The sequence below is a fragment of the Agelaius tricolor genome, unplaced genomic scaffold (assembly GCF_023055355.1).
Source record: "Agelaius tricolor isolate 1412-34295 unplaced genomic scaffold, bAgeTri1.0.p SCAF_10, whole genome shotgun sequence".
In the NCBI taxonomy this organism is placed as follows: Eukaryota; Metazoa; Chordata; class Aves; order Passeriformes; family Icteridae; genus Agelaius; species Agelaius tricolor.
The window spans coordinates 17717776-17740800 of NW_027269270.1; the positions used below are offsets into that span (position 1 = coordinate 17717776).

The following is a 23025-nucleotide window of genomic DNA, read 5'->3' on the forward strand; positions in this document are numbered from 1 at the left end:
ACTTGGGATATTTATTCAAAGCATTCTGTGTGTGCAGTTGCACTGTCTTAGTATCTCTTAGGAAACTATAATGATACAGTGAATAGAGCTATCACATTATGAAACTAGGATGTTCACACCGACCACCCTATCCATGAAATATTTTTGTTGGCTTAGGATATTTTTTCAATATACGTAAATTCTTTCTTTTGTATGTTGGTAAAAATCAGTGGAATACTGCCTTTTTATATTATTGCTTATTCCAGTGAAAAATCTCACTCAGGTGGCTGAATTTGTGTGCTCTAGTTTTAGCAACAAAGGCATATAGAACTTAATAAATTGAATGGGGACCTGACATCTTTAAAGCAGGAGAAACACATTAAAAGTTTCTTTAAATAGTGTCTTCCTTAAATAGAGTATTCTTCTGAAATAGCTGGGAGCTGACTTCTGTTATCCTGTCATTATTTCTAGCCTAATTGTAGAACCTTTCCATAAATAGGTTTATATAGAGTTTTAAAATCTTAACAGGAAAACAAGTAGTTTTCCATTGTTGTGAGCTGCCTCGTCATCTATAAGAAAATGACAATATTTGAAAGTCTAAAACGTCAGTAGCAGTGACATTTTCATGGCACAGATGGCCATGACAGAAAGTGACATTCGATGAGGTTTTGCTCTTATCTGAAGATTTCCCTGGGTACGTTCCAGAAATGCTGAACAGCAATGATGGTTTTTAATTTGGAGTTAAAACTGCTTTTCTGCATTTTTGTCCATATAAAGGTTTTCAGAAGAAAAGACAGGCTTTCCCTGAAGTTTTCTTTATCTCTTAATTGCAAAAAAGGACCACAGGTGTTATAAAGTGTGGAGTTAGCTAGGTGGTGGAGGCTTCCATTTTGGTTTTGGGTCCTGTGAAAATACTATTTGTGAACAGAATGATGCTTAGGTTGCCTTCTCCTTTTTTAATGTATAAACCAGCAATTAGCTAAAGTAATAGAGGGGAAGGAATAATGTTTCTGATAAAGAGCAATTAAAAGATGGGATATTGTACTGGCAGTTTGCATGAGAGCAGCTGTTTTTCAGCTTCTATTTTCAGTTTGTTGCTAGCAGTATGGATATGTTCTGTGGTGTGGGATGAGGGTATGCATGACAGGAGCAGAGCCTTTTCTTCTCAACTTTCTCATCATTTGTTCCAACTTCAGCTTTGTTGAAATATAATTCGTAGTAATGCTATGTTGGATGAGTTGGCCTGTTAATTCAGAATGTGTAACCAAATGTTTCTGGCCTGACTCTTCTGTGTATGTCAGGTCTGAGGTGTTTCATTGTCCTTGAAGTCTGAGACTGTCTTGTGTTCCTGCTGATATCAAGAAGTTGCCCCCTTAAATTTCAAATGTTTTTTATATTTCTTCTCAACAACAGTTGCTTTGACTGAAGGAAATTGCAAGGCTTTGCTAATGCTCATTGGAGTTGAAAGTGAAGCTCAGACTTAAAAAGAAATGTCAATCTAAACCCTGTTGACTCAAATGCTGGTTTTTGTTAGCTTGTTGGCATTCTTTTTTTATTACTTACTTGGTTTTTTTGCTCCTAGCCTGCAAGTCCTGGACAGTCTCCTTCACCACTTCTCAAGCACTGTGCTTCAGTTCTTGAAACTGTTGTAAAAACTGTGCCTGGTCTTCAACAAGCTGTCTTTTTATTTGCAAAAGTGAAATACTTGTCAGGTAATAGTTATATGAATAGGTAGTTAACCACCTCCTTAGTTTATTTAATATAAAAAATTAATTTCACATCTGTAAATAATAAAGAATATTTTTCTTTCACTGCAGTATACTGTATAACAATTAAGTGAAGAACATTTGCTCTTCATTTCTTTGTCTTTTATATGACAGTATCTTAATTTTACAGACCTATAAATAAGTATTTTTTATCTACTGTTTCCCAAAAAGTTAATTTATTGAATGATTTACAGAGGGAGCAATGAGAAAATACCATACCTTTGACCTGCTTTTGATTTCATGTCATAACCTTAGAATGCTTTGTATGTGAGTTTATTCACTGGATGCTGACATTTATTTTTTTAAAAAAGGCAAATAAAAATGCTATGTATATAACATATATATATATATGTATGTGTGTATATGTATGTGTATATATATGTATATATATATGTATGTGTGTATATGTATGTGTATATATATATAGCTGTATTTCATGTCAACTGCTTTTTCACTTTCCCTTCCTTTCCCCACTTCCTAGGGGACGTTGAAGCAGCCCATAGTAATTTACATTACTGTCTGGAAAGGAACCCTTCTTATGCAGAGGCACACTTACTGATGGCCCAGGTGTATTTGGCTCAAAACAATATCAAGCTATGTTCTCAGTCCTTGGAACTTTGTCTAAGCCATAATTTTGAGGTGAGTTTAACAAAAGAACGAAACAATTTTATTCAGTCATTCATCTGAAGTTGTATGTTTTTCTACATAATAATTTTCAACTGAACTTTTTATAATTCTTCCACTACAAATTTAATATCTAAATGTTAATATGAATGTGATATCTGAATATTTATCAAATAAATGACCATGAAGACAAAACTAACCCCTCACAAGTCACATTTCATGGGTCTTATGCATTACAGTATGGGATTTTTGATTTGTTGACCTCATGTAGGATTAGCAGAGAGTTGGGAACACAGCACACACACACACACACACCACTCATTAGGTCTGAGTTGTGCCCAAGTGTCTTGAGACCACTTAGCTGGAACCTACCATTTCTTTGCAAGCATGTCCCATCTTACTTCCTTTCTCCAAGTGATACATAAAAGCTGAAGATTTATATCTAATTAGCTACCTAACTGAGGTCCTTGCCATTTCACAGAGCTGTATTTCTCTTACAGACTTTTTATTTCATGTGAAGTATGTTTTAGGAAGGTGAAGAATGGCATGCAGAACTTGTGCCAAATAATGATTGTTTATTTCCTCTAATTAATAGCCTGGTGAAGTGTGCATGCAGCAGTGTGGGAGACATTCAGAATACCTTAAAATTCAGTCTAGTTTAAAATAAAGCAGTGATTAATGTTGTTCTGTCCCAAAGTGTCATCCCTTGTAATAGTTTCTCTGTACTTAAAAAACTTACTAAATTACTAGTTTGCGTACTCTGACAATTCTTGTAATTTTGTAAGTAAATTTCTGAAATTGAATTTGTGTATATTCGAAGGAAAAAAGGAAACCAAAGTCAATATTAAAAAAAACAATCTTGCAAGAGGTTTGAATACATCAAGTAAAATTTGGAAACTCTTTATCTTATTCTTTTTTAAGGTGAGAGAACATCCTATGTATCACTTAATTAAGGCCCAAACCCAAAAGAAGGTTGGAGAAATATCAGAAGCTATTAAAACCTTACAGATGGCAAGGAATTTGCCTGGAATGAGAAAACCTATAGCTTCCTCAAAAACAAAAGGAAAAAGTATTGAAATTGATGCAAGTGATCGTGTGTCTGTGTTCCTAGAGTTGGTAGAAGCTCATCGCTTGAATGGAGAACCGGTAAGATGGCAAACCTGCTAAAATACAAAACACACCTGAAAACAATTTCCTCTTCCCATTCCCAATTCTGTTAGTTCAGAATAGAAAACCACTTCTTTTACCAAGAGGATTTGCTTAGTAAAACTTCCCAGCATGTGGATATCTGATTTGAGAACTTCAGTACCTTAAATTGTACAGAGCAAAGAAAAACAAACTGTTTACAGGTGTTCAATTTTGAGACTCCAAAAACCATTTCATACTGTTGATGTTCATTTGCTGGGATGTAGATCCCTGTTTTGTTGTCAGGATGCTATTTAGCAGTAGTTTTGGATCATGTCCCTATCTTTGTGTAGCAGCAGCCCTACTATCAGCTGTGTCTGGATAAGCAATAGGACGCTACCTGTGTATAAGAATGTAAGAGAAGCTGTACAGTCCTGTGGTTTGGAGGCCAGCCTGCTCAAAGCAGGACCTGTTGGAGCAAGGTGCTAAATGCATTCTCTAGCTGAAGCTTGAATATGTACGTGTTTATATGCAACACAAATGTAATTTTCTGTACTAAAACTTCTTTTAGTAGTCCATATCACCGGAGTTTTATTTAAAAAAATCAAAAATACTATGGTGAAACAAGTGGATATTATCGTTTGTGGTTTTTTTGATTGGTTTGCATAACGCCCATAAATGCTAATAATGTCTTTATTTTTGGCTGTTCACTGACAGGAACTAAATTAATTCTATTCTTTTATTATTTGTAGCATGAAGCTGCTATAGTCATCCAAGATGCCATGAATGAATTTTCTGGAACACCCGAGGAACTAAGGGTTGTGATTGCAAATGCAGATTTGGCAATTGCTCAAGGAGATGTGAAACATGCCTTGACTATGCTCCGCAATATTACACCTGAACAGCCTTACTTTGTACAAGCTAAAGAAAAAATGGCAGATATTTATCTTCAGTATAGGAAAGATAAGAAGTTGTATGCTGCCTGCTATCGGTAAAAGTTTGTGGTGTGCATAGTTTTCTAGATGTTTACTGATACCGTGGTGAACTCATTTTTTCTTTCTACTGCAAGAAAGGAGAAATATTTAGTGGCATGAACTCATTTGAGCAAATGTGGTAACTTTTAAAACAATAAATAATTGATAAATAAATAAATAATAAATAAACAATTGGAAGTCTTATTTTGAAAAGATATACCAGATTTTTTGGGTTTATTTTGAGAAATAAAAAACTAAAATCTGCCGAGGATAAAATTGTTCTGCCCTTCTCTTGTTTAGATACCAGTATTGACGTGTTAAATACTAAGCTAGGTTTTGTCTTCTGTTTCCAGTGACCTAGTAGAAAAACTGCCAAGTGCTCATACTTTTCTTCTTCTTGGTGATGCATACATGAATATTCAAGAGGTGAGTGCTTGCTAGAGATGAATGGAATATTTGAGTAGTTTGTTGACTTTGTCTAGTTGAAACATTGTGGCATGCTTACTCTTATTGATTGATGTTTGTCAAACAGAAACTGCTTTAGGATATAAAATGATAAATATTGACTACAAGTAACTGTTTAAATTAAAAACTGTTGAAAATACATTTCTTATAAAAGCTTACTTGGTGAAAGTCAAGGAGGAAATGTTTTCTAGAGCAACACTGTCTCTTCTCTCAGAAGTATTGTGGTTTATGAATCAGTACTGGAGTTCCTGGAGTTGTTACCAGATTTTGTTTTCTTCATACACCTTTTCTCTTAATCTTTGACTTACACATGTTTTTGTTTTACTGTTGAAGCCTGATGATGCCATAGAAGCCTACGAGCAGGCCTTGAAGAAAAATCCGAAAGATCCATCTTTAGCAAGTAAAATTGGAAAAGCCCTAATCAAAACACATAACTACTCAAAGGTATTCTATAATTAATGTATTAGGTTAGTTGAGTACTGTTTCAGCATGTGGGCTTTGCTTGGGTGCAATTGGTATTATATTTCAGAGTGCTAAAATAGACATTTTGTCCTGAAAGTAAGTTTTGAGATTCCCTTCAGATGATGTGGCCAAAGGCACAGTTGGTAGATCCGCACATTAGTGGATTTTAGTTCTGTTGAATTGTAGTTCTGTTGACTTGCCGTGGGTTTGGGCCTGCACTGAAACCCATGTTTTATTACTTCTCCATTGAAAAAAAAGTAAAGCAACCCTGCCATTGAATACCTAAGTAACAAGGTTGTTGTCTTTAAGATTTGTCTTTAAATTATACACAAATTTTTGCTTCTTTCTTCAAGGCAATCGGTTACTATGAGGCTGCAGTGAGAAGTGGTCAACAGAACTTCCTTTGCTATGATTTGGCTGAGCTTTTAATGAAACTGAAGCAGTATGAACAGGCAGAAAAAGTACTTCAGCAAGCTTTAGATCATGATCCTGGTAGGACTGTTATTAATTCACAGGAAAATATACAATTTTTTTTTACTGTTATTTGTGTTTTCTGCATGACTCTAAGGAGTAAATGAGTTCATTGGGCACTTTTTCCCCAGTGGTTTAATTACATTTGTTAACCTTTGTGGCTGTCTGAATAGAGAAGCAGTATTATTAGTAGTCCATTCTGGAAGGTTTTCTTATGTCACTGTATCACTTTCACGCTTTTCAGGGGCATTTTGGTTTTCCATCTTACCTATTTCTTACTGAAGAAGTCCTCTGATTTAATACTGTATTCCTGTCCTAGTTAAGCCATTGAGGATCTGGCTAATTTAATAGTCATGCTCAAGACAGCTTGATTTTCCTAGTGTGAAAAAATAATTAGTACTAAATACAGTTTGACCCGTGTGCTTTAAAATCTTATCTTCTGTCTTAAAATGAAGCGAAAAGGGTTTTTTTAAATGCATTTTTTTGTGTTTTGATAAATACACATTCTCTAAGAGAAAAATGTTTATTTTGGCTGATTGGGAAAATTATTGAATGATGTAATAATCTTTTTGGGAAATGCTAGAATATCCTTTGTGGAAAAAAATGAATTTTAGGAAATACACTGAAGGGAATGATCTTACATGGTCTAAGTTACACAGTCTAATCTCTGATGTAAAATAACATGTCACAGCCCTTAAAGACCAGTTTTCTGATAGAATATAGCTCTAGAAACTCCTGAATTTTAATAAAGATAAAACAAAATTTTTGCTTGTGTCTATATTTTAATGTGAAACTGTGCTCAAGATACTGCTTTGTCAGTAGAGTAAAATAAATTTAAGCCAGGGAAGGCTTGAATTCTTCAAATACTAATTGATGCATATTTATTCTAACCATCATTCAGAAGCAGCCTGCTGCTTTTAAGTAGATACTGAAATATTTATTTATTTTATTGAATTCATGTCTATTCCAGACTCTAGCAAAAGAATAGATTGAGGTCTGGCTAGAAATTTCATTGAAGAGTCTCATGCTTTTTGCATGTAGAGTAGCACATTATATCAATTTGGACATTTTTTGTTGACTCTTAGGAGGATTTTGACAAGAAATGTCAGGAATGGCTTTATTTCCTGTCCACTCACATCAAAATATTTTCTCTCGTGTCTCTGAAAATGCTAATAGACCAGACAGTCAATTTTTTTTTATTCTGTTTGTATCTTTCAGTATCTTTGGCCTTAAATCTCACTTTGTTTGTAGTCTCTAATGTTTACTCTGCTTACTACCAACATACTCTGCCCACCAGCAACGCACCAAGTCAGATCACAATTCTAAATAAGTAAGATGGAGCTGTGAATTTTTCATGTAACCCTTTACTGGAGGGTGTGATGAGTTTCTTCTTCCTTTGGCTTTCCTGGGATCCATCAGCTCCTTCAAGAATAATGTTTGTTTAATGTAATTCTTACAGTTAATGAGTTGTCTTCTCTGATGGAAGATGTACGTTACCAGGTACTTCTGGCAAAAATTTACAGCAAAATGGAGAAGATTGACAGAGCTATAGTTTCATTACAGCAGGTAATGAAAAAATCAAAACGAGGCAGGTAATGAGGAAAATCAAAAATACCTGTGAAACTTGCGATATCCTCATGTTTACCTCTGGTTTCACTTTTGTCCCATATTTGAACCATAATACTTGTGTGAATGTGGAAAATGAGTGTATGCTGGGGAAAAAGCACCAGTGACTGCTGTGAAATGTAAAGTACACACAGTCTGAGCTTTTTGCAAGCAATGTTATCTGAATTTTAGATCAGAATGCAGGTTTTTAATGCAAGCCTGCAATCTTACTTTGCCTTTATTTGTTTGTGGAACATAGTTTTAGCATATCAGGTGAAAATGAAATTGGCCATGAGGGCAGCTAGATGGCATATCTTTAGCTCAACTTTGAAAACCATTCACAGAGCAAAATGTAGCAGCTTTCAATGGCTACCTGTTGTTTTGTTGTACTGCGGAACAGCAGTATTAGTATTAAATAGCAGTAATAAGATCTGTTCATTCTGCAGTTCAGTATTATCCCTCAGACTGAGGCTTGAAAGAATAAAGTTGGATGCTAGAGGTTTAATCCCTTAGAAAATGCTTTCTCAACAAAAAGGTTTAGCAAGAGATGTAGTCAGTACTTTCAGTTCTATTACACCTCCACTCTGTGAAAGTGAAGGTAACAGCAATGGTAAGCCTTGGTAGCATCTTCTAATCAGCAAGAAAGTCTGCAGGTTGGTTAGAAAGGTATTTGTATGTGAGGGTTTAAATACCAGTTTCAGTAAGATTTGTCTTTGTTAAATTCTTACTTTTTTTTTATTTATAATGTACTTCTTTCTTTCTCAAAGTTGACTTTTTTTCCCCCAGTTCTCTTTTATTAAATTCTGCCTAAGCAGACTCCTTCTCTTACTCTTTTCTCTACTTCTTTATTTCTTCCAGGTTTTTCGCTATGTCACATTTCAAAAAACTTTCTGTCCTTTTGGGGTTCTTTTGTTGTTTTTTCTTCTGCCCTCAAAACTGTCCTTCCTTGTACCCTAATTCTCTTTGAAATATTTTCCTGTTCCTTTTCCTTTTGATGCCATGTTCATTTACACAAAAATACCTGCATTTTGATTTCAGCAGGACTAACTTAAATGTCTTAAACAGGTCTCTTCCCTTGGTTTTCAGAGAGATGGTGGAAGTTTTCCCCGGATGTTATTTTGTGCTTTAGTTCTAATTTCCTGCTAGGCAAAATGGTAGGGCTGTAAGAACCAGAATAGTATTAGTGCTTCCTTCTCTTAAAAAAAAGACAAGCTAACTGTTTTATGGTAGATGAATGAAATTAATTCCTTTGATAATTCTTGACTGCTTCCTGCTTTCCCCACCCCAGGCTCGGGAATTACAAGGCAGAGTGCTGAAACGGGCTCAAGTAGAGCAGCTGGATGCAGTTCCTGCACAGAAACAGTTAGCAGCTGAGATTTGTGCTGAGATTGCAAAACATTCAACAGCCCAGCGAAACTATGAAAAAGCAATTAAATTTTACAAAGAAGCCCTTGTTCACTGTGAAACCAATAACAAGGTCAGTTCCCCCTCTGACTATTTTGCATTGTTTTTCCATTCAGTTTTTAGTTGTAGCAAAACATTTTTCCAGTTATTCACAGAATAGAATAATTTGCAATTATTTCTGTTTCATGATATACATAGAACCTTGAACTTTCTCCCCTTCTTTGCTTATCATGATAGAATAGTTGCATGCACTGCTAACTTCTGTCTGTTACAAGAGCTCCTGACTCAAGTGGTGTCTGCATGCACTCACAGTGAGCATGTCTTCAGGTACCAGTAATGATGGAGATTGAAACAATCTTGCTTGGTGCTTGTCCTCTGAAATGAAATCCCAGTGATTTTGGTCAATACAGACAATTTCTGTCTTTTTCTGTGTCTACTTTTATCTGGGCTTGGTAGGATTCTGATTTTAGTCACAAAATGTTGCTGATCTTGAGCAGGGTTATTGTACTGCTTCTCTCTTCTCTGCACAGTCTCTTTCCCATAGGTTGATAAATACAGGTAAATTCAGATTTATTTTTATCTTCCTCTTCCTTCTTACAATTTTGTAACCCTGGCTTTGGACATAAGAGCAAAAATCTAAGAAATTTATAACTATAATGAGCACAAAGATTAAAGTGAGGTTTTTTTCTAGATTAAAAATCAATAAACACAATTTTTGTTCATTTGCCATGATATGTTATCATAATGATGTTATATCCTTAGGCTTCTTCTTTTGATGCTTGTTATTGAACAGCTGTCACATGCACAAGCTGCTAAATACATCCCTTAGTTTAATATTTGAACTCGTGTGTTGTGGTTCCAAGAATCCATGTCCTTCCTAAAGCTACAACTTCAGTGTATTTGAGACAGGCTTTTCTCAAGACATCTTCTAAGAGTGATGTGGAGAAGAAAAATAAGTTGGGAAGGGAAAAAAAATCCTTAAAATGGTGATTTCCCCATTAAGAGCTAGGAGACTCCCTGTCATAGTACAGGTACAGCTGTGGCTTTTTTGTCAGTATCAAAAATTTTGTCTTTCATACCAATACTGAAGTACCAGCATGGCATTTCCCTTCAGTTCTTGCTAAAATCATACTTCTAAGAGATTCCCAATGTTACAAGATGTAGACATTTGTACTAAATATCTGTTAGATATTACTGAAAATTTTTGCTTTAATCCTACTTTGCTAGCAACACAGAATATAGTGACATCTTAGAAAATAAGTCTGAGTTTCTCATTAATCACTCCCTGCCTACTTGTTGAGTAACAAAAGCAAAATATTTTGTTACCCACAACTAGTGTAAAGGAGTTATCTCAATGTACTTTTATAGTTTCTGTGGATTTGAACTTGTTTTCTTTTCTTCGTTTTTAAAAGCATTGCTAGTACACGATTAGAATTAAATTCTTTTAGATTACAAAATATTATTTTGAGCTGTTGAAAGTCCATCTGTCTCTTGGCACCTTCAGAGTTTACTTTCCTTAAAATTATATTTGGAAATAATGGGAATTCCTTTGAAACTATCTGTACCTTGTTTCATTAGAACAAAATCTCCTGTATTTTAGCCAAATGGATTGAAATACTGCATTATTGAGGTAAATGTGAAGAGATTGCAGTCCATGTCACAGGGGAGTTGTGTTGTTTTGTTTGACACAGTGAAATCTGGTAGGTAGTACCCTCGCTTTGTTTCCTTGCTCAGGTAAGAGGCAGTGCGGCTTCCTGAAGGAGACTTGAAGGGTATTGCAGGTTGCATCATGCACATAATTTCATAGTATTGTTTGTAGTGGAGTTGAAAATTTAGAGACCACTTCCACTCACTAGATTCTAGTGTAGAACTCCAGTTTATTTTTTGCTTTCTGCAGGAAGTATTCCTTGACTCCAAGACTGCTGTTTAGTATTCCACTGAGTTGTGCACATAAGAGCAGCAGCTTAAAGAAAGCTTTCATAGTTAAAAGTTCTGACATGCATTCATTCTCTGTATCATTTCAGTGCTTACCCACCTGCCTTCCTGTTTCAGAATTACATGGTATATGTTTGAGTATGAACAGAACAGGAAGTAGGAAGAAAACAGTTTAAAAATTGTGCTAGAAGCCTGCATGTTCTGAACAGGATGTTCAAAACACTGTTCTGATTCAGAAGTGCCTTTCACAAGTGTAACTAGTGAAAGAATTATGGTGCAATTATAAATATCTCCCTTTTGGAAACAAAATCAAAACAGCATTTAAATTTAAGTAGGAGTGACTTACAGTTTATCTACTGCTAATTTTGCTTTGTGAACAGTTTACCTTCTGTTTGTTTCAATAGAAACTTTCCTAGTGTTTATAAAGTTTTCTGTGGAATTTTATTCAGAATAGTCTATGATAGGACTTCAGCTTTAAGAATGTATGCTGGTGTACGTTCCAGTTGTCAATATTTACTCTGTGGTGGCTTCTCAGAAGCGGATTCACACGGAGTCTTGATGTGGTAGGTTGGAAATGCAAATAAGAAAATAGTTTCTTCTGAAACTTACTTGTACTCCAGAATTAGTTGGTGAAAGTTAATGAGGTATTTGTTTTTTTCAATATGTTTAAAACTACTTTCACTTACATTTTTCCAAGAACATTATTCATACCTAAATACTGGTGTTTTCAGAGCAATACTATCTGAGCAGCTCTGTTTTCAATGTACCTTTAGAATATCCCTCAGAAGAAAAGTTTTGTTTCTTTTGAAAGGTGAGGGAATGAAAATGGATTACATTAATTGACTGAGAGCCCACAGGAAACAACAGAAAAGGCTCTCTCTTTAGTGGAGATACAGTTTTTCCCTAGAGCCCTGTAATATCAGGTTGATACTCAGAACAGAACCAACTTTTTTCATCTTTGAATTACATGCAGTTAAATATTTTAATATACAGGCAATGTTGGAGCTTGCACGTTTATATCTTGCACAAGATGATATTGATGCCTGTCAATATCAGTGTTCCTTACTGCTGAAGAATGACCAAGATAATGAAGCAGCAACGATGGTATGTGCTGTTATACTAATCCTGCATCAATGCTTTTTGAAGTTTGTGTGCCTGCAATATGATATATTCATAAAGCACTACTTTTAAAAGAGCTTACAGCTTTGTGATTTCAAAAAAAAAAAGTGAAAAATCCATGGCAAGAAAATGTTTTTCTGTTTATGCCAGCTGATGTTTCAACATGAAGTTTCTAGCAGTCATAGCCATTGTTCTACTTCAATATAAAATGAGTCTTTAGAAGTAACGCAAAAAGTGTTGTAGTAAGATTGGATAAAGTATGTGCATGTTCTGTTGATAATTGGCTAATACTCAAGGAAGAAGCTACTTTTCCAGCACAGTAATATGAAAACAAATTTTTTTAAAGTGCTAGAATAAGAGAACTATTTATTTAAGGTAATTTTATAGCCTCATTCAACCTTAGTTACTCATATTTCTACCTAACAATTTTTAATCGTAGCTGCAGGTTCTTGTCTAGGACATGTATACTTCTTGGCCTAAAAGACAGCTCAATAGACTAAGAAACTTTTGATGTAACACACTAGGAGCAAAGTTATTTTAAGATGGGAATAATTTGTTTTCTCATAGCAATCTAACATCTGAAATTTGTTCTAGTATGGTCATGAACAAAAGTAATAGTACTCTTGAAATATGTTATTAAATCTACTCTATATTAGCTAAATATCAGTGGAGAGAAACTGAAATTAAAGAACTCATTTTACCTTCCCTGCTGAAGTGAGCTATCATCTTTCTTTTTCCCTAACTGTAAACTAACTTTGCTTTCCATGTGCATAATCTGCAGTTACTAGAAATAAAATTAGGAGTAGAACTATGCAATGGTAGAAAAAACATATTTGAAAGATATAGCAGACTACTTAATTAACTTTTAATTTTCACCTTATGTGAAAAGGTGTTCATGTACTTGTTCATTATTACCCATGTGTGTTACATATTGTGTTTGTTTTCCAGAAAGTAATAAAAAGTCCAAGTGATTTTGCTTCTTGTGCAGATCCTGCAGCACTTTAAAACTATAGTTTTAGCTCTCCACATAGCCACAGTTCATTAGTGTTTCCTCCCAAATTTACCCTAAACCAAGACAATTATTTATAACTTTTGTTTAACAGTTTCATGATTTATAATGTTTTGTTTTCTCTAAATTGTTCAATGCTGTAGATGATGGCAGATCTCATGTTCAGGAAGCAAGATTATGAACAAGCTGTTTTTCATTTCCAGCAGCTCCTGGAACGCAAGCCAGGTGAATGTTTAGCAGTGATACTTTTAATTTGTTTTGATATATAGTTCTAATGAAAGAGATGAATAAATAGCTGAATAAAAATGCTTTGTTTGATTAAAAAGAAATGTTTTATTTATAATGTAATGGATACTAAAGCCGAAGACCATTATCATATATAAAAACATAAAGGTGGTTTAAGGGAATATGATAAAATATATTTCTTGTAGATACAGTAATTTACTTTGCTGCAATGTAATGTGCATAGTTTACCTTAAGCCAAATACAAATAGGGTGTTATTTACTTCTTCACTGTAAAGCACTTTCTTTTGTATTAAAAGTGTCAAGTGCATGGGCACAAAGGTAATATTTTATTCTTGGACAACAGTAAGTTTGTTTTAGCAATTTTCAGGTCAGGACCAGAGAAAGCTACTAAAATCTATTAAAATTTTACTGTAATGAATGTAAAGCTTTCTAGTGGACTTTGAAAGAAGTCACAAGAGTGCAGCAAATGGTTTTGAGTGCTTTTGAAAGTGAGGGACAGTTATACTTTTATAAAAACCTGTATAAAGACATTGCAAGTATCACTTGACATCTTCATTCTTGTATCTGAGGTTACTGTGTAATGTGCCTTATGTATTAAATTTTTATAGATGAAGAAATTAAGGCAGGCTCATTATTTCTTATCTTATTCGTATAGCAAATAAATAGAATTACAGTCTGCTAATTATTTGTATATTTAGATAACTATGCAACCCTCTCTCGATTAATTGATCTGTTAAGAAGAGCCGGGAAATTAGAAGAAGTCCCAAGATTTCTTTTAATGGCTGAAAAACATTCTTCCCGAACAAAGATTGAACCAGGATTTCACTACTGCAAAGGACTGTATCTTTGGTACTTGCGATTATTATTAAGATAAAATTTATTTGACTATGAAGTATAGATTTAAAATAATTTTCTTGTCATCCATTATCATTTAAAGGTGCTATATTGATTTGATTAAGTTGTCAGGATTTAAGGGAATTCTCAGTTTCTCTGAATATCTCAGTATGTTCTTCCAGGTTCAATAATGTAATTCTGTTTATCTTCACATTTTATAGTTTGTCAGACTATTTTTAGTTTGCAAAAACAAGATCCTTGCAATAGTATGCGTGCTGTCCAAGCCTTGCTATATCAGTGTGTGCAAATGGGTCATCTGTTTTTAAATACTTGGATTTATTGGGATTTGGGTGGAATTTGGAGCAGACAATTTTACTTGCCCAGCATTAAATATTTTAATTGTCTGTGTAGGTACACAGGTGAACCAAACGACGCACTGCGGCATTTCAATAAAGCTCGAAAGGACAGTGACTGGGGACAGAATGCAGTCTACAACATGATTGAAATTTGTTTGAACCCAGATAATGAGACTGTGGGTGGAGAAGTCTTTGAAAATCTCGATACTGACATAGGGTAGGTGAATTAAATAAATACTGCTTGGGTTATTCTGTTGTCTCCCTCTTCTGCTGCCCCTTGACAATGTGCGTTAATTTAAATTGCTAGAACTTTGAGATCTTCTAGTGCTTTGAGAATTCTGTGTTATTGTGAGAGACCATTCTATACTGTAATAAGTGAGTCTCAAGCAGAAAATGTAGTAGATTTTCTCTGGAGTGCTGGTCACTTGCAGTGTTACAATCAGCTTGTTGGGTTGGAATTGCTGTTGTTGAAGAGAATCAATGTAGAATGCCTGTATACCAGAGCCATTTTTCTAAAAACAGGCATATCCTTAGCACAGAAGCATTTCTAACTTGTAATTAGTTTGTTGTGTATTAAAAAAATAAGCTTGTATGAACATTTTTTTTCTGATAATAGTAATTCAACAGAGAAGCAGGAATCTGTGCAGTTGGCTGTAAGAACAGCAGGAAACCTGCTGAAGGAGCTCAAGCCTCAAACCATTCAGGGTCACATTCAGCTGCAAATCATGGAGAGTTACTGTCTCATGGCAACCAAACAAAAATCAAGTGTTGAACAAGCACTGAGCACTTTCACAGAAATAGTTGAGGCTGAGGTTAGTAATCTGTCTCATTTCCTCACTCTTCCCTTTCTTACTTAGTACATTTTTTTAAACTAGTCTTGCAGTTTACATTCAGCAGCAGTGGCACGTGTTAGTGCTATTTGCTCTAAGGATTATTCTCCTATTGAAGAAGATTTTATATAAAATTTGAAAAAGGCATTGATTTTTTTTTTCAATGCACTATGACAAATGTATTTACAGCACAACCTTAGAAAGAGATGTAGAGGCAGAATACCAACAGTGAGTCAGGAGCACTGAGAAGGAAAGCATTTCATTTAGCTCCTGATATAACTACTTTCTGCATGTAGGAGTTGCAGTTGCAAGATGTGACCCCCATTCTTATCCTTTACTAATGAAGTAAAAAATTGTAGTTGTGCCAGGAGTTCTTACTGCTTGCTCTTGAGGCTCTTGCCTAGAATGGTAGATTTTAAGAATCCTGTTTGTTTATATAAAGCTTGGATGCACACAGTTTAGACATTAAATTTTTAGGAGCTGTGCACCTAATAAGAGGAATCAGAGTCCCTTTCGCTAATATTTGACAGGCACTTCTGCAAGTGAAAAATACCACTTTTATTGTAACTTCCAAGTGACTCCAGAGTTTATCTGAAGTGTTTATTTGTATGTAAAAAGTATAGCTCTTAGTGGTATCAGATTTTTTTTCTTGTGAGATGAAATACCTGCGGATTTTTTTAGCATTTCTTCTGCCTGGGTGGTTATCATGTTTACAGAAATAATTGTAGCACTAGGTGCAAAACATGTCTTTAAGATTAGATGCTCTATCTCTATTTCCTGAGATTTAGCTTTTAGTTTAGTTTTTAGATACCTGATGAAAGTCTTACTTAAAAAAAATTAAAATCAAAATAAAAAAAGCATCAAGCAGTCACTGTACTTTTTACTGCAGAAGGATCATATACCAGCACTTTTGGGAATGGCCACGGCCTACATGATCTTGAAACAGACTCCAAGAGCCAGAAATCAGTTAAAACGGATTGCAAAAATGAGCTGGAATCCCATTGATGCAGAGGAGTTTGAAAAGAGTTGGCTTCTGCTTGCAGATATATACATTCAATCTGCCAAATACGATATGGCAGGTGAACTTCTAAAACGATGCCTTCGTCATAACAGGGTAAGTCAGTGCACATTGAAGGTAATCTTAGAACCTTTCTATTTTAATTCATCAAAATGTTTACTTTTCCTCTGAAACAGAATTTTTAAATGTATTTATTTGTTCATTTGCCTGGTATTTCACTTATTAAGGAGAAGTAGGCCAAAACAAGACAGGAAACCAGCAACTTCACACTGGAGGGTAGTAAACAAACCTGTGAATGCTGCTTAGTCATTTTTGTTCATGTTCTGTAGCAACTTCCGCAAGTTTCAGCTGAGGGAACTCTAAAAGCTTGGATTGTTTATGAAATGTCAGAGATGCATTTCACAGTCTCACGAAACTGATGAAGAAAGATGTGGCTGTGTGAATTTTGGAGACTTGCTCCATTTATTGACATGCAATCTTCATGTTTTATGTTTCTAAGCATTTATGTTCATAAGCCTCCTGCAGTGCAGGATTATTCTTTTAAATGCTGGTATTAATCTTTTTCCGTGGCAATACTGTCTGGTAGATTGTCAGGGGACAAGGTCTAATGTGTTTTTTACCTCAGGGTTCCTGAGCAGGCAAAGTGCACAATACCCTGCTTTGACTATGGGAGCTAGCATAGATCTTAGCTTCTGCTTATTTTTCATTTTGATCAGCAAAAAGGTGGTCATGTTTTTATATCTTGACTTCCCTTAATGTGAGGCAGTCCAGTAGACTGGTGTTCCATACACACTGTGCTGCAGGTTCAGGGTACTGTTTATAGAGCACAAATTTGGTTTAGAAAAGGACACAATGCTTATTATACTTTTTTTATTAATTCAATAGCATAGAAGGTAAGGTTCATTATTCTATCACATTTTAGCAGCTTCTGAGAGATGTTTTTTGAACACTTGATTTCTGAACATAAAATCGAGAAACAGCTACCACAGTTCTTTGTATAGTGCTATTATGTATTTCTGCAGAGAGGCCTCTTTAAAATAGGGTGTGTTCCATTTCAAAATCCTTACAGTTGAAGGATAAACACGAGTCATCTCCCAAAACAAGACTTATCTTGAAATAGATGGTCTTTTGAGGAGGTGTATCCCATGAATGCTGCTTTGTTCTATAAATTACCAAATGTAAAACATAGCCTACCAAGTAATTTATTTTCTTCTAAAAAGTTTGAGACCCATGAGTGACTCAGATAAACAGGCTCTGCTTTTAGCAAGGAGGATGGTAGATTAGAAGTGTGTATATCTGGCTCCACAGGAAAGAGAGGGACTTCTCTCCAACTTGCATGCAAAGCTGGTAAGCAGGAATTGTGCTATACAAAGAGATGTTGAGTGGTTTACATCTTAACATAGCTTGTCAATCCACAAGACAATATTTTATGTGGTAGTCTCCAATTTGGAAGACTCGATTGGATTGAGAAAACATGTTACTGTGATCCGTTAGTTCTTCTGTTAGTTTAACAGAATTGAATGACATATATATATATACAATTTAAGTAAATATGTTGATGAAAATTTCATAAAAGCATAGTGTAATTTAATAAGGTTTTTTTTTTATTTTGAAAGACTTAGGATTGGTTAGTAAGATGGCAGTGAGCAGACTGTTTCTATGAAATTGAGGCTTCCTACTGATTGCTCCTCTTGATTTTGAACTTTTTGGTTTGTTTGTTACAAATGAGAGGGGAAGTATATCTTTATTCTCAACTTTCAAGCATTCCCATACTGATCCCACTATGCTGTGATTTGAAAGCTTTTTATCAGTAGATTTTGAAAGCCTGACTGGAAGTAGTAAATTTCAAGATGGAAGGTAATTTATCTATCAATATTGTTTTGCGTTGTCTTTGTAAAAAAGTTGCATATGTTTTTCTCTTGAAAATGTTATACATATTGGCAGCATGATAATATAAACTGTTCATGGTAAGGGCATGCAGTAGTTAGGTTTTTTGTAAATTGTTTTCCTGCTTTATGAACTAAATGTAATATTTCTGCATGAATTACTATATCTTTTATATGAAGTTTTATTATGGAGTTAGATGGATTTATATGTGTGTATAATATAAGCAAAGCTAGTATTTTCAACTAATGCTTAATAGTTTTTTGGAACATGCTTTTCAGATGCTTGTGACTTCTTCCTTGGATTCATAAGAAATTAAATACTTAATGGTTGATTTTTCTTTTTAGGTTACTTTTGACTCTCTTTAAGCTTTAATTGGAAAATTATAATGTTAAACCATTTCCAAAATAAGGCTATGAACATACTTTCTTAAAAAAAAAATCCAGAGAATGTTTGTGGAAGGTACAACACTAGACTTGAAATGCAGCTGTGTGGGGTTATTAGTAACTGAGAGAGATATCTATTTTTGTAGAGTCATTGCAGTGGTCTCTGTGATGAACTCTGTTCTTGACCTGGAGTAGAGCATAATTCTGTGTAACTCATTTATAACACAGATGCTTTAAATCAAGACTATTGTGTCATCAAAGTTAGAATAAATATAACTTTTATTTTCCAGTTGTATGGATTTGGAGTGTTTTAGCAATTAATTTGTCAGTATTACTATATGCAAGCTTCCTTAAATAAAATTTTGAATGAATATTTATATTTTGCAGTCATGCTGCAAGGCTTATGAATACATGGGATACATAATGGAAAAGGAACAGGCATATAAGGATGCAGCAATAAATTATGAGATGGCCTGGAAATACGGAAACCAGACTAATCCAACAGTAGGCATGTATATATATAACCTCTAAAGTATGATTTTGGACACTATGTTAGGAATGAAACAACTGCCTTTTACTGGAAAGACTGCTTTTGATTTTCCATAGAAATAAAGTATCATTGGTTTTCCTTACATAAAACCACAAATGTTTAAAGGTGTACTGAACATGGAAAGCCCTCATGGCAAGAGGTAGCAGCTTTATGATACTTCAGAAGCTTCTGCTTACTGTTTTAGTACAAGATTAGCTCTGAAACAGTTGCAGTTGACTGTTTGCGAACAACTTTCTCTATATGTACAACTTTAATGATGTATTTATACTAATCTACTGTATACTGTTTGTAGTAGAGAGTCTTTTATAATTGTATATAAATATACGTGTATTATGTTGGCAGGTCACTGATTTGTTAATTTCATTTTTGATTCAAATTATCTATATGGATCAGGTTTTATGTACGTGAGTGAGGATTTAAAGAAATTTATTTTGAGTGTCTTTAAATATATCTATTTTAAAAAAGATGGCCAACTGAAAACCTGAGGCACTAGTCAAGTTTCAGTTTGGATAATAAATTGAAATTTGCACTAAATTGTCACATACTAAGACAGTTTCAACGTAGGAAACCCTTTGTGAAAAGGATACATAGGATTAAATGCCATTTTCTTACTCAACACCTAGAATCTGTCCATAGGTCTCTAGGCCAGTGATTGACACAAATTCTCTTCCAAGTTTTGGGATGTGTTTATTGCCCCTTGGAAGTACATACAACCTCTAGTCTTTCATCTGTGCTTATCCTTTGTTCCCTGTGGGTTTTTTAGCATTAGGATGAGAGAGTCTTTGGCATCAGCTGAAAAACCAGTGTTTTTAAAAAAATATTTTAACTGTTATGTGCATGGACTGCCAAACATTTTGTTTCTTTACCTGTAACTGCAGTGGTTTGGTTCATGGTTTTATCTAATACGATCTGTAGATTAAAGTAGTGACTAAATGTTTGTGGGTTAGCTCCTGCTTTTATAACATAGTTTTGAAAATGCACATACATGGATGGATTACCAAAACTGAATGTGTTGTGAGTCATATGTACTGTGAGTCAAAAAGTTAAGAGGGTCAAACCAGAGGAAGGCTTATATCAAAACAGAAATAAAAATAACTGATAGAAATCTGACTATAGGTTAAATGGAAAAACCTTCATATATCTGAGTTTGGGTGCAGTAATTTTTACTAGATGTTCCTGCTCTTGTAGACTGAGCCATGGTGTTGTTGCTAAAATATTGCAGTTGTTAATCTAATGAAAGGTATTAGAAGTTTCAATCGTAAAGATTTGTGATTTCTTGAATTTGTACAGAACATAGATCAAGACTTTTCATTTTTTTATTTTGAAACCCTCTGGAGAGTTGTAATTCAACAAATTACAAAACCTTTTGATATCTACATAGGAGAGTTCCATAGTGAAATTAAACTGTGAAATAATCTTGCACACAAAAGAGACTATGATATTGAAGGTACTTTGTGCATTTGTTTATGGTTTTGCATTACAGCATTCTGAGGATTGTCATGCATTAGAAAGAAAATGGTTAAAGCAGCAAATTTCCATCTGGCAAGTAAAGCCATACAAACTGGTATCAGATCCTGTATTTGCCAGTGAGGATAAGTTTAAAAATGAAAGATTTAAAATTTCATATTTTGTAAATTGCATGCTTATAATGTTTTTTTTCCTCAGGCCTAATCACTGTCCAGGCTGATATACTTGAGCTTTACCTCTTAGGTTGCAAGTATCAGCCTGGCATGTTGCTATGCGACTTAGCTATTCCATGTGACTTTTTATATCAGTGGTCTGCTGACACTGGTCCTGAATAGCATTTTAATTCCCTGGTTCGTTGTCCCTTTTTTTTCTTTTTTTTCACTATTTTATTTTAATAATGGGATTACCTTTACAGAGGGACAGTGTATTGCAGGCCACAGTGAGAAACTCTGTGGGACACCATGGCAATTGAAAGAACGCAGCCATTATGTATTTTCTCTAGTAGCACATGCTCCCCAGAATAATGTCTCCTTTTGATTCAGACATAGCTATCAGTGTGTAAAGGACTTTTATTTACTACTTGAAGTGACCTTCAGTAGAAATTTTGATCATTACCAGGCTTATATGAGTTAACAGTAAGGAAAAAATAACTTTAGAAACATATGGTGATCCAAAATAAATTTAAATGTGATATTTTTATTATTCAATACAGAAACTGAAATTGTTGCTTTTCCTCTCCCCCCTCTCCCCTCACCTCTTTAATTACAGGCTACAGGCTGGCTTTCAATTACCTGAAAGGGAAGAGATATGTTGATGCAATTGATGTTTGCCATAAGGTAGAACTTGTATATGTGTTTAATACTCTGTCTCCTGTAGCAACATTCTTTACATAGTGACCCTTCTTTTTGGTTGAGTTTACATTTCTAAAATACATGTTTACTGTTGGAAAAGTGCCCTATCTAAAAAGTTAAATATCCTCTTCATAATTGCTCTGTCTTGAGCTCCATGGAAGCAGATGAATGAAAGTGACTGGCTATCATATGTGAAGGGATATTCAAATGGCACTGCCTTCTTTTGGCCATGCTGTTGCAACTTGGTGAATCCATACAGAAGTATAGATGAAAAAATTTATCAAATCAAATATTAGTATCAGAATGCACTGTTAGAAAGTAATTTGGGGTATTGACTTTGTATGGTCCAGACACAAGCAGAGCGAATGCAGAGTAAGAGGAAGGGCTAGTATTAAAGAAATAGAAGGAATATTATTAATTAATAATTATTCATATTAATAATAAAATAAATTAAATTTGCTCTATTTGGGAGAAATAAAGATAATTAGGATGGGCAAAATGAATGGAAGGGTAAGAGAGAAGAGGGAATTGAAGGGGAGAAGATGAAGTAGGTAGAATATGCTAAAAAAGGCCCAAGGGAATGAAAACATAAAGGCAGTTGATCATCACAGAGAAAGTATGCCTAAAACCTCAGAAATGTCTCCAGAGGTGACTTCTGATTCATGCATTTCAAGCCACCCAGACAGAGGCTTTAGCCTTGGACCCCCATGTCTTCTGCACCAAGCTGCAAGGACAGTGGAAATGAAGCAAAGTGTCTTTGATAGAGGTGGTTTTGACTTGCATGTGTGGTGGTCTCTATCCACAATTAAATACTTGTGCGTTCTTAAAACAAACGTTGTTATTTTAGTTTTAAAATGTGTCAGCTCAGTGATGAGGGGGATTACCAACTCAGAACTTTTGGATTGTATTGTCTTTTAACAGGTCCTTAAAGTACATCCAAACTATCCGAAGATCAGGAAGGAAATACTGGACAAGGCCCGTGCATCTCTAAGAAACTGAATTTGTTTTTTGTATGACTCATGGAGTTCTGTTAACCAGACTGTGGAAACTATGAATGAAATACTGCAGTGACAGAGACCACGTCAGCAAAAAAATACTGTGGATATGATGAATTTAACTATATCAGAGATCTGGACTATTTTTATGAAAAATCTGCAACCCTGAAAGAAACTGTATTTTTTCTTATTCAGGATAGAATACCGTTCCCACGTGTGTTATGTAAAGTGTTATTGGCATTATAAAAATGTTTTAAACATACAACTCAATATTTTGTTGTGTTTATTTGAAACAACACTAAAACAACAACCTGTCTTATCTACTGGAGGTGCATTGTTAAAGATGCTGGATTTTAGTTCATGTAAACCATTATCTCATAATTACAGTGTAATCTTTATTAGTACAGGTGTATTTCTAAATTATGAGGGGGTTTTATTTCTACATATATTAAAGATGTGCTTTATTTTTTAAAAAAATCTTGAAAACAAACAGCTATGTGCATTGTTCTCAATTAAATTTATATTTTTAAATGAAAATATAACAGTTAAAATTTAGATCCTATGTAAATACTGAGAAAAGACTTTTGTAGATCCTGCAGCTCTTGCACAGAATTTACTTTCTGCTCATGCTATTATCCACCTGTCAGATCACCATGAAGAGAACTGTTCT

General features: G+C 34.5%; 1 protein-coding gene across 3 annotated transcripts in view; it reads left to right on the forward strand.

Moving 5' to 3' along the window:
* TTC21B (tetratricopeptide repeat domain 21B) overlaps positions 1 to 22625 on the forward strand; it is a 34167-nt gene extending 11542 nt beyond the window's left edge. The window contains exons 12-29 of one of the 3 annotated variants that reach the window (XM_071434994.1): positions 1562 to 1691; positions 2227 to 2384; positions 3291 to 3515; positions 4247 to 4485; positions 4822 to 4894; positions 5267 to 5377; positions 5749 to 5887; positions 7326 to 7432; positions 8760 to 8948; positions 11804 to 11914; positions 13082 to 13163; positions 13883 to 14033; positions 14430 to 14591; positions 14991 to 15186; positions 16094 to 16318; positions 18880 to 19000; positions 21278 to 21345; positions 22282 to 22625. In XM_071434994.1, coding sequence (XP_071291095.1) covers positions 1562 to 1691; positions 2227 to 2384; positions 3291 to 3515; positions 4247 to 4485; positions 4822 to 4894; positions 5267 to 5377; positions 5749 to 5887; positions 7326 to 7432; positions 8760 to 8948; positions 11804 to 11914; positions 13082 to 13163; positions 13883 to 14033; positions 14430 to 14591; positions 14991 to 15186; positions 16094 to 16318; positions 18880 to 19000; positions 21278 to 21345; positions 22282 to 22359 — 2565 coding nt within the window. In that variant the 3' untranslated portion in view covers positions 22360 to 22625. Of the gene's footprint in view, positions 1 to 1561; positions 1692 to 2226; positions 2385 to 3290; positions 3516 to 4246; positions 4486 to 4821; positions 4895 to 5266; positions 5378 to 5748; positions 5888 to 7325; positions 7433 to 8759; positions 8949 to 11803; positions 11915 to 13081; positions 13164 to 13882; positions 14034 to 14429; positions 14592 to 14990; positions 15187 to 16093; positions 16319 to 18879; positions 19001 to 21277; positions 21346 to 22281 lie in introns of those variants that run through there. The other 2 variants (XM_071434993.1, XM_071434996.1) reach the window with 2 other exon arrangements.
* The last annotated feature ends 400 nt before the right edge of the window (positions 22626 to 23025 follow it).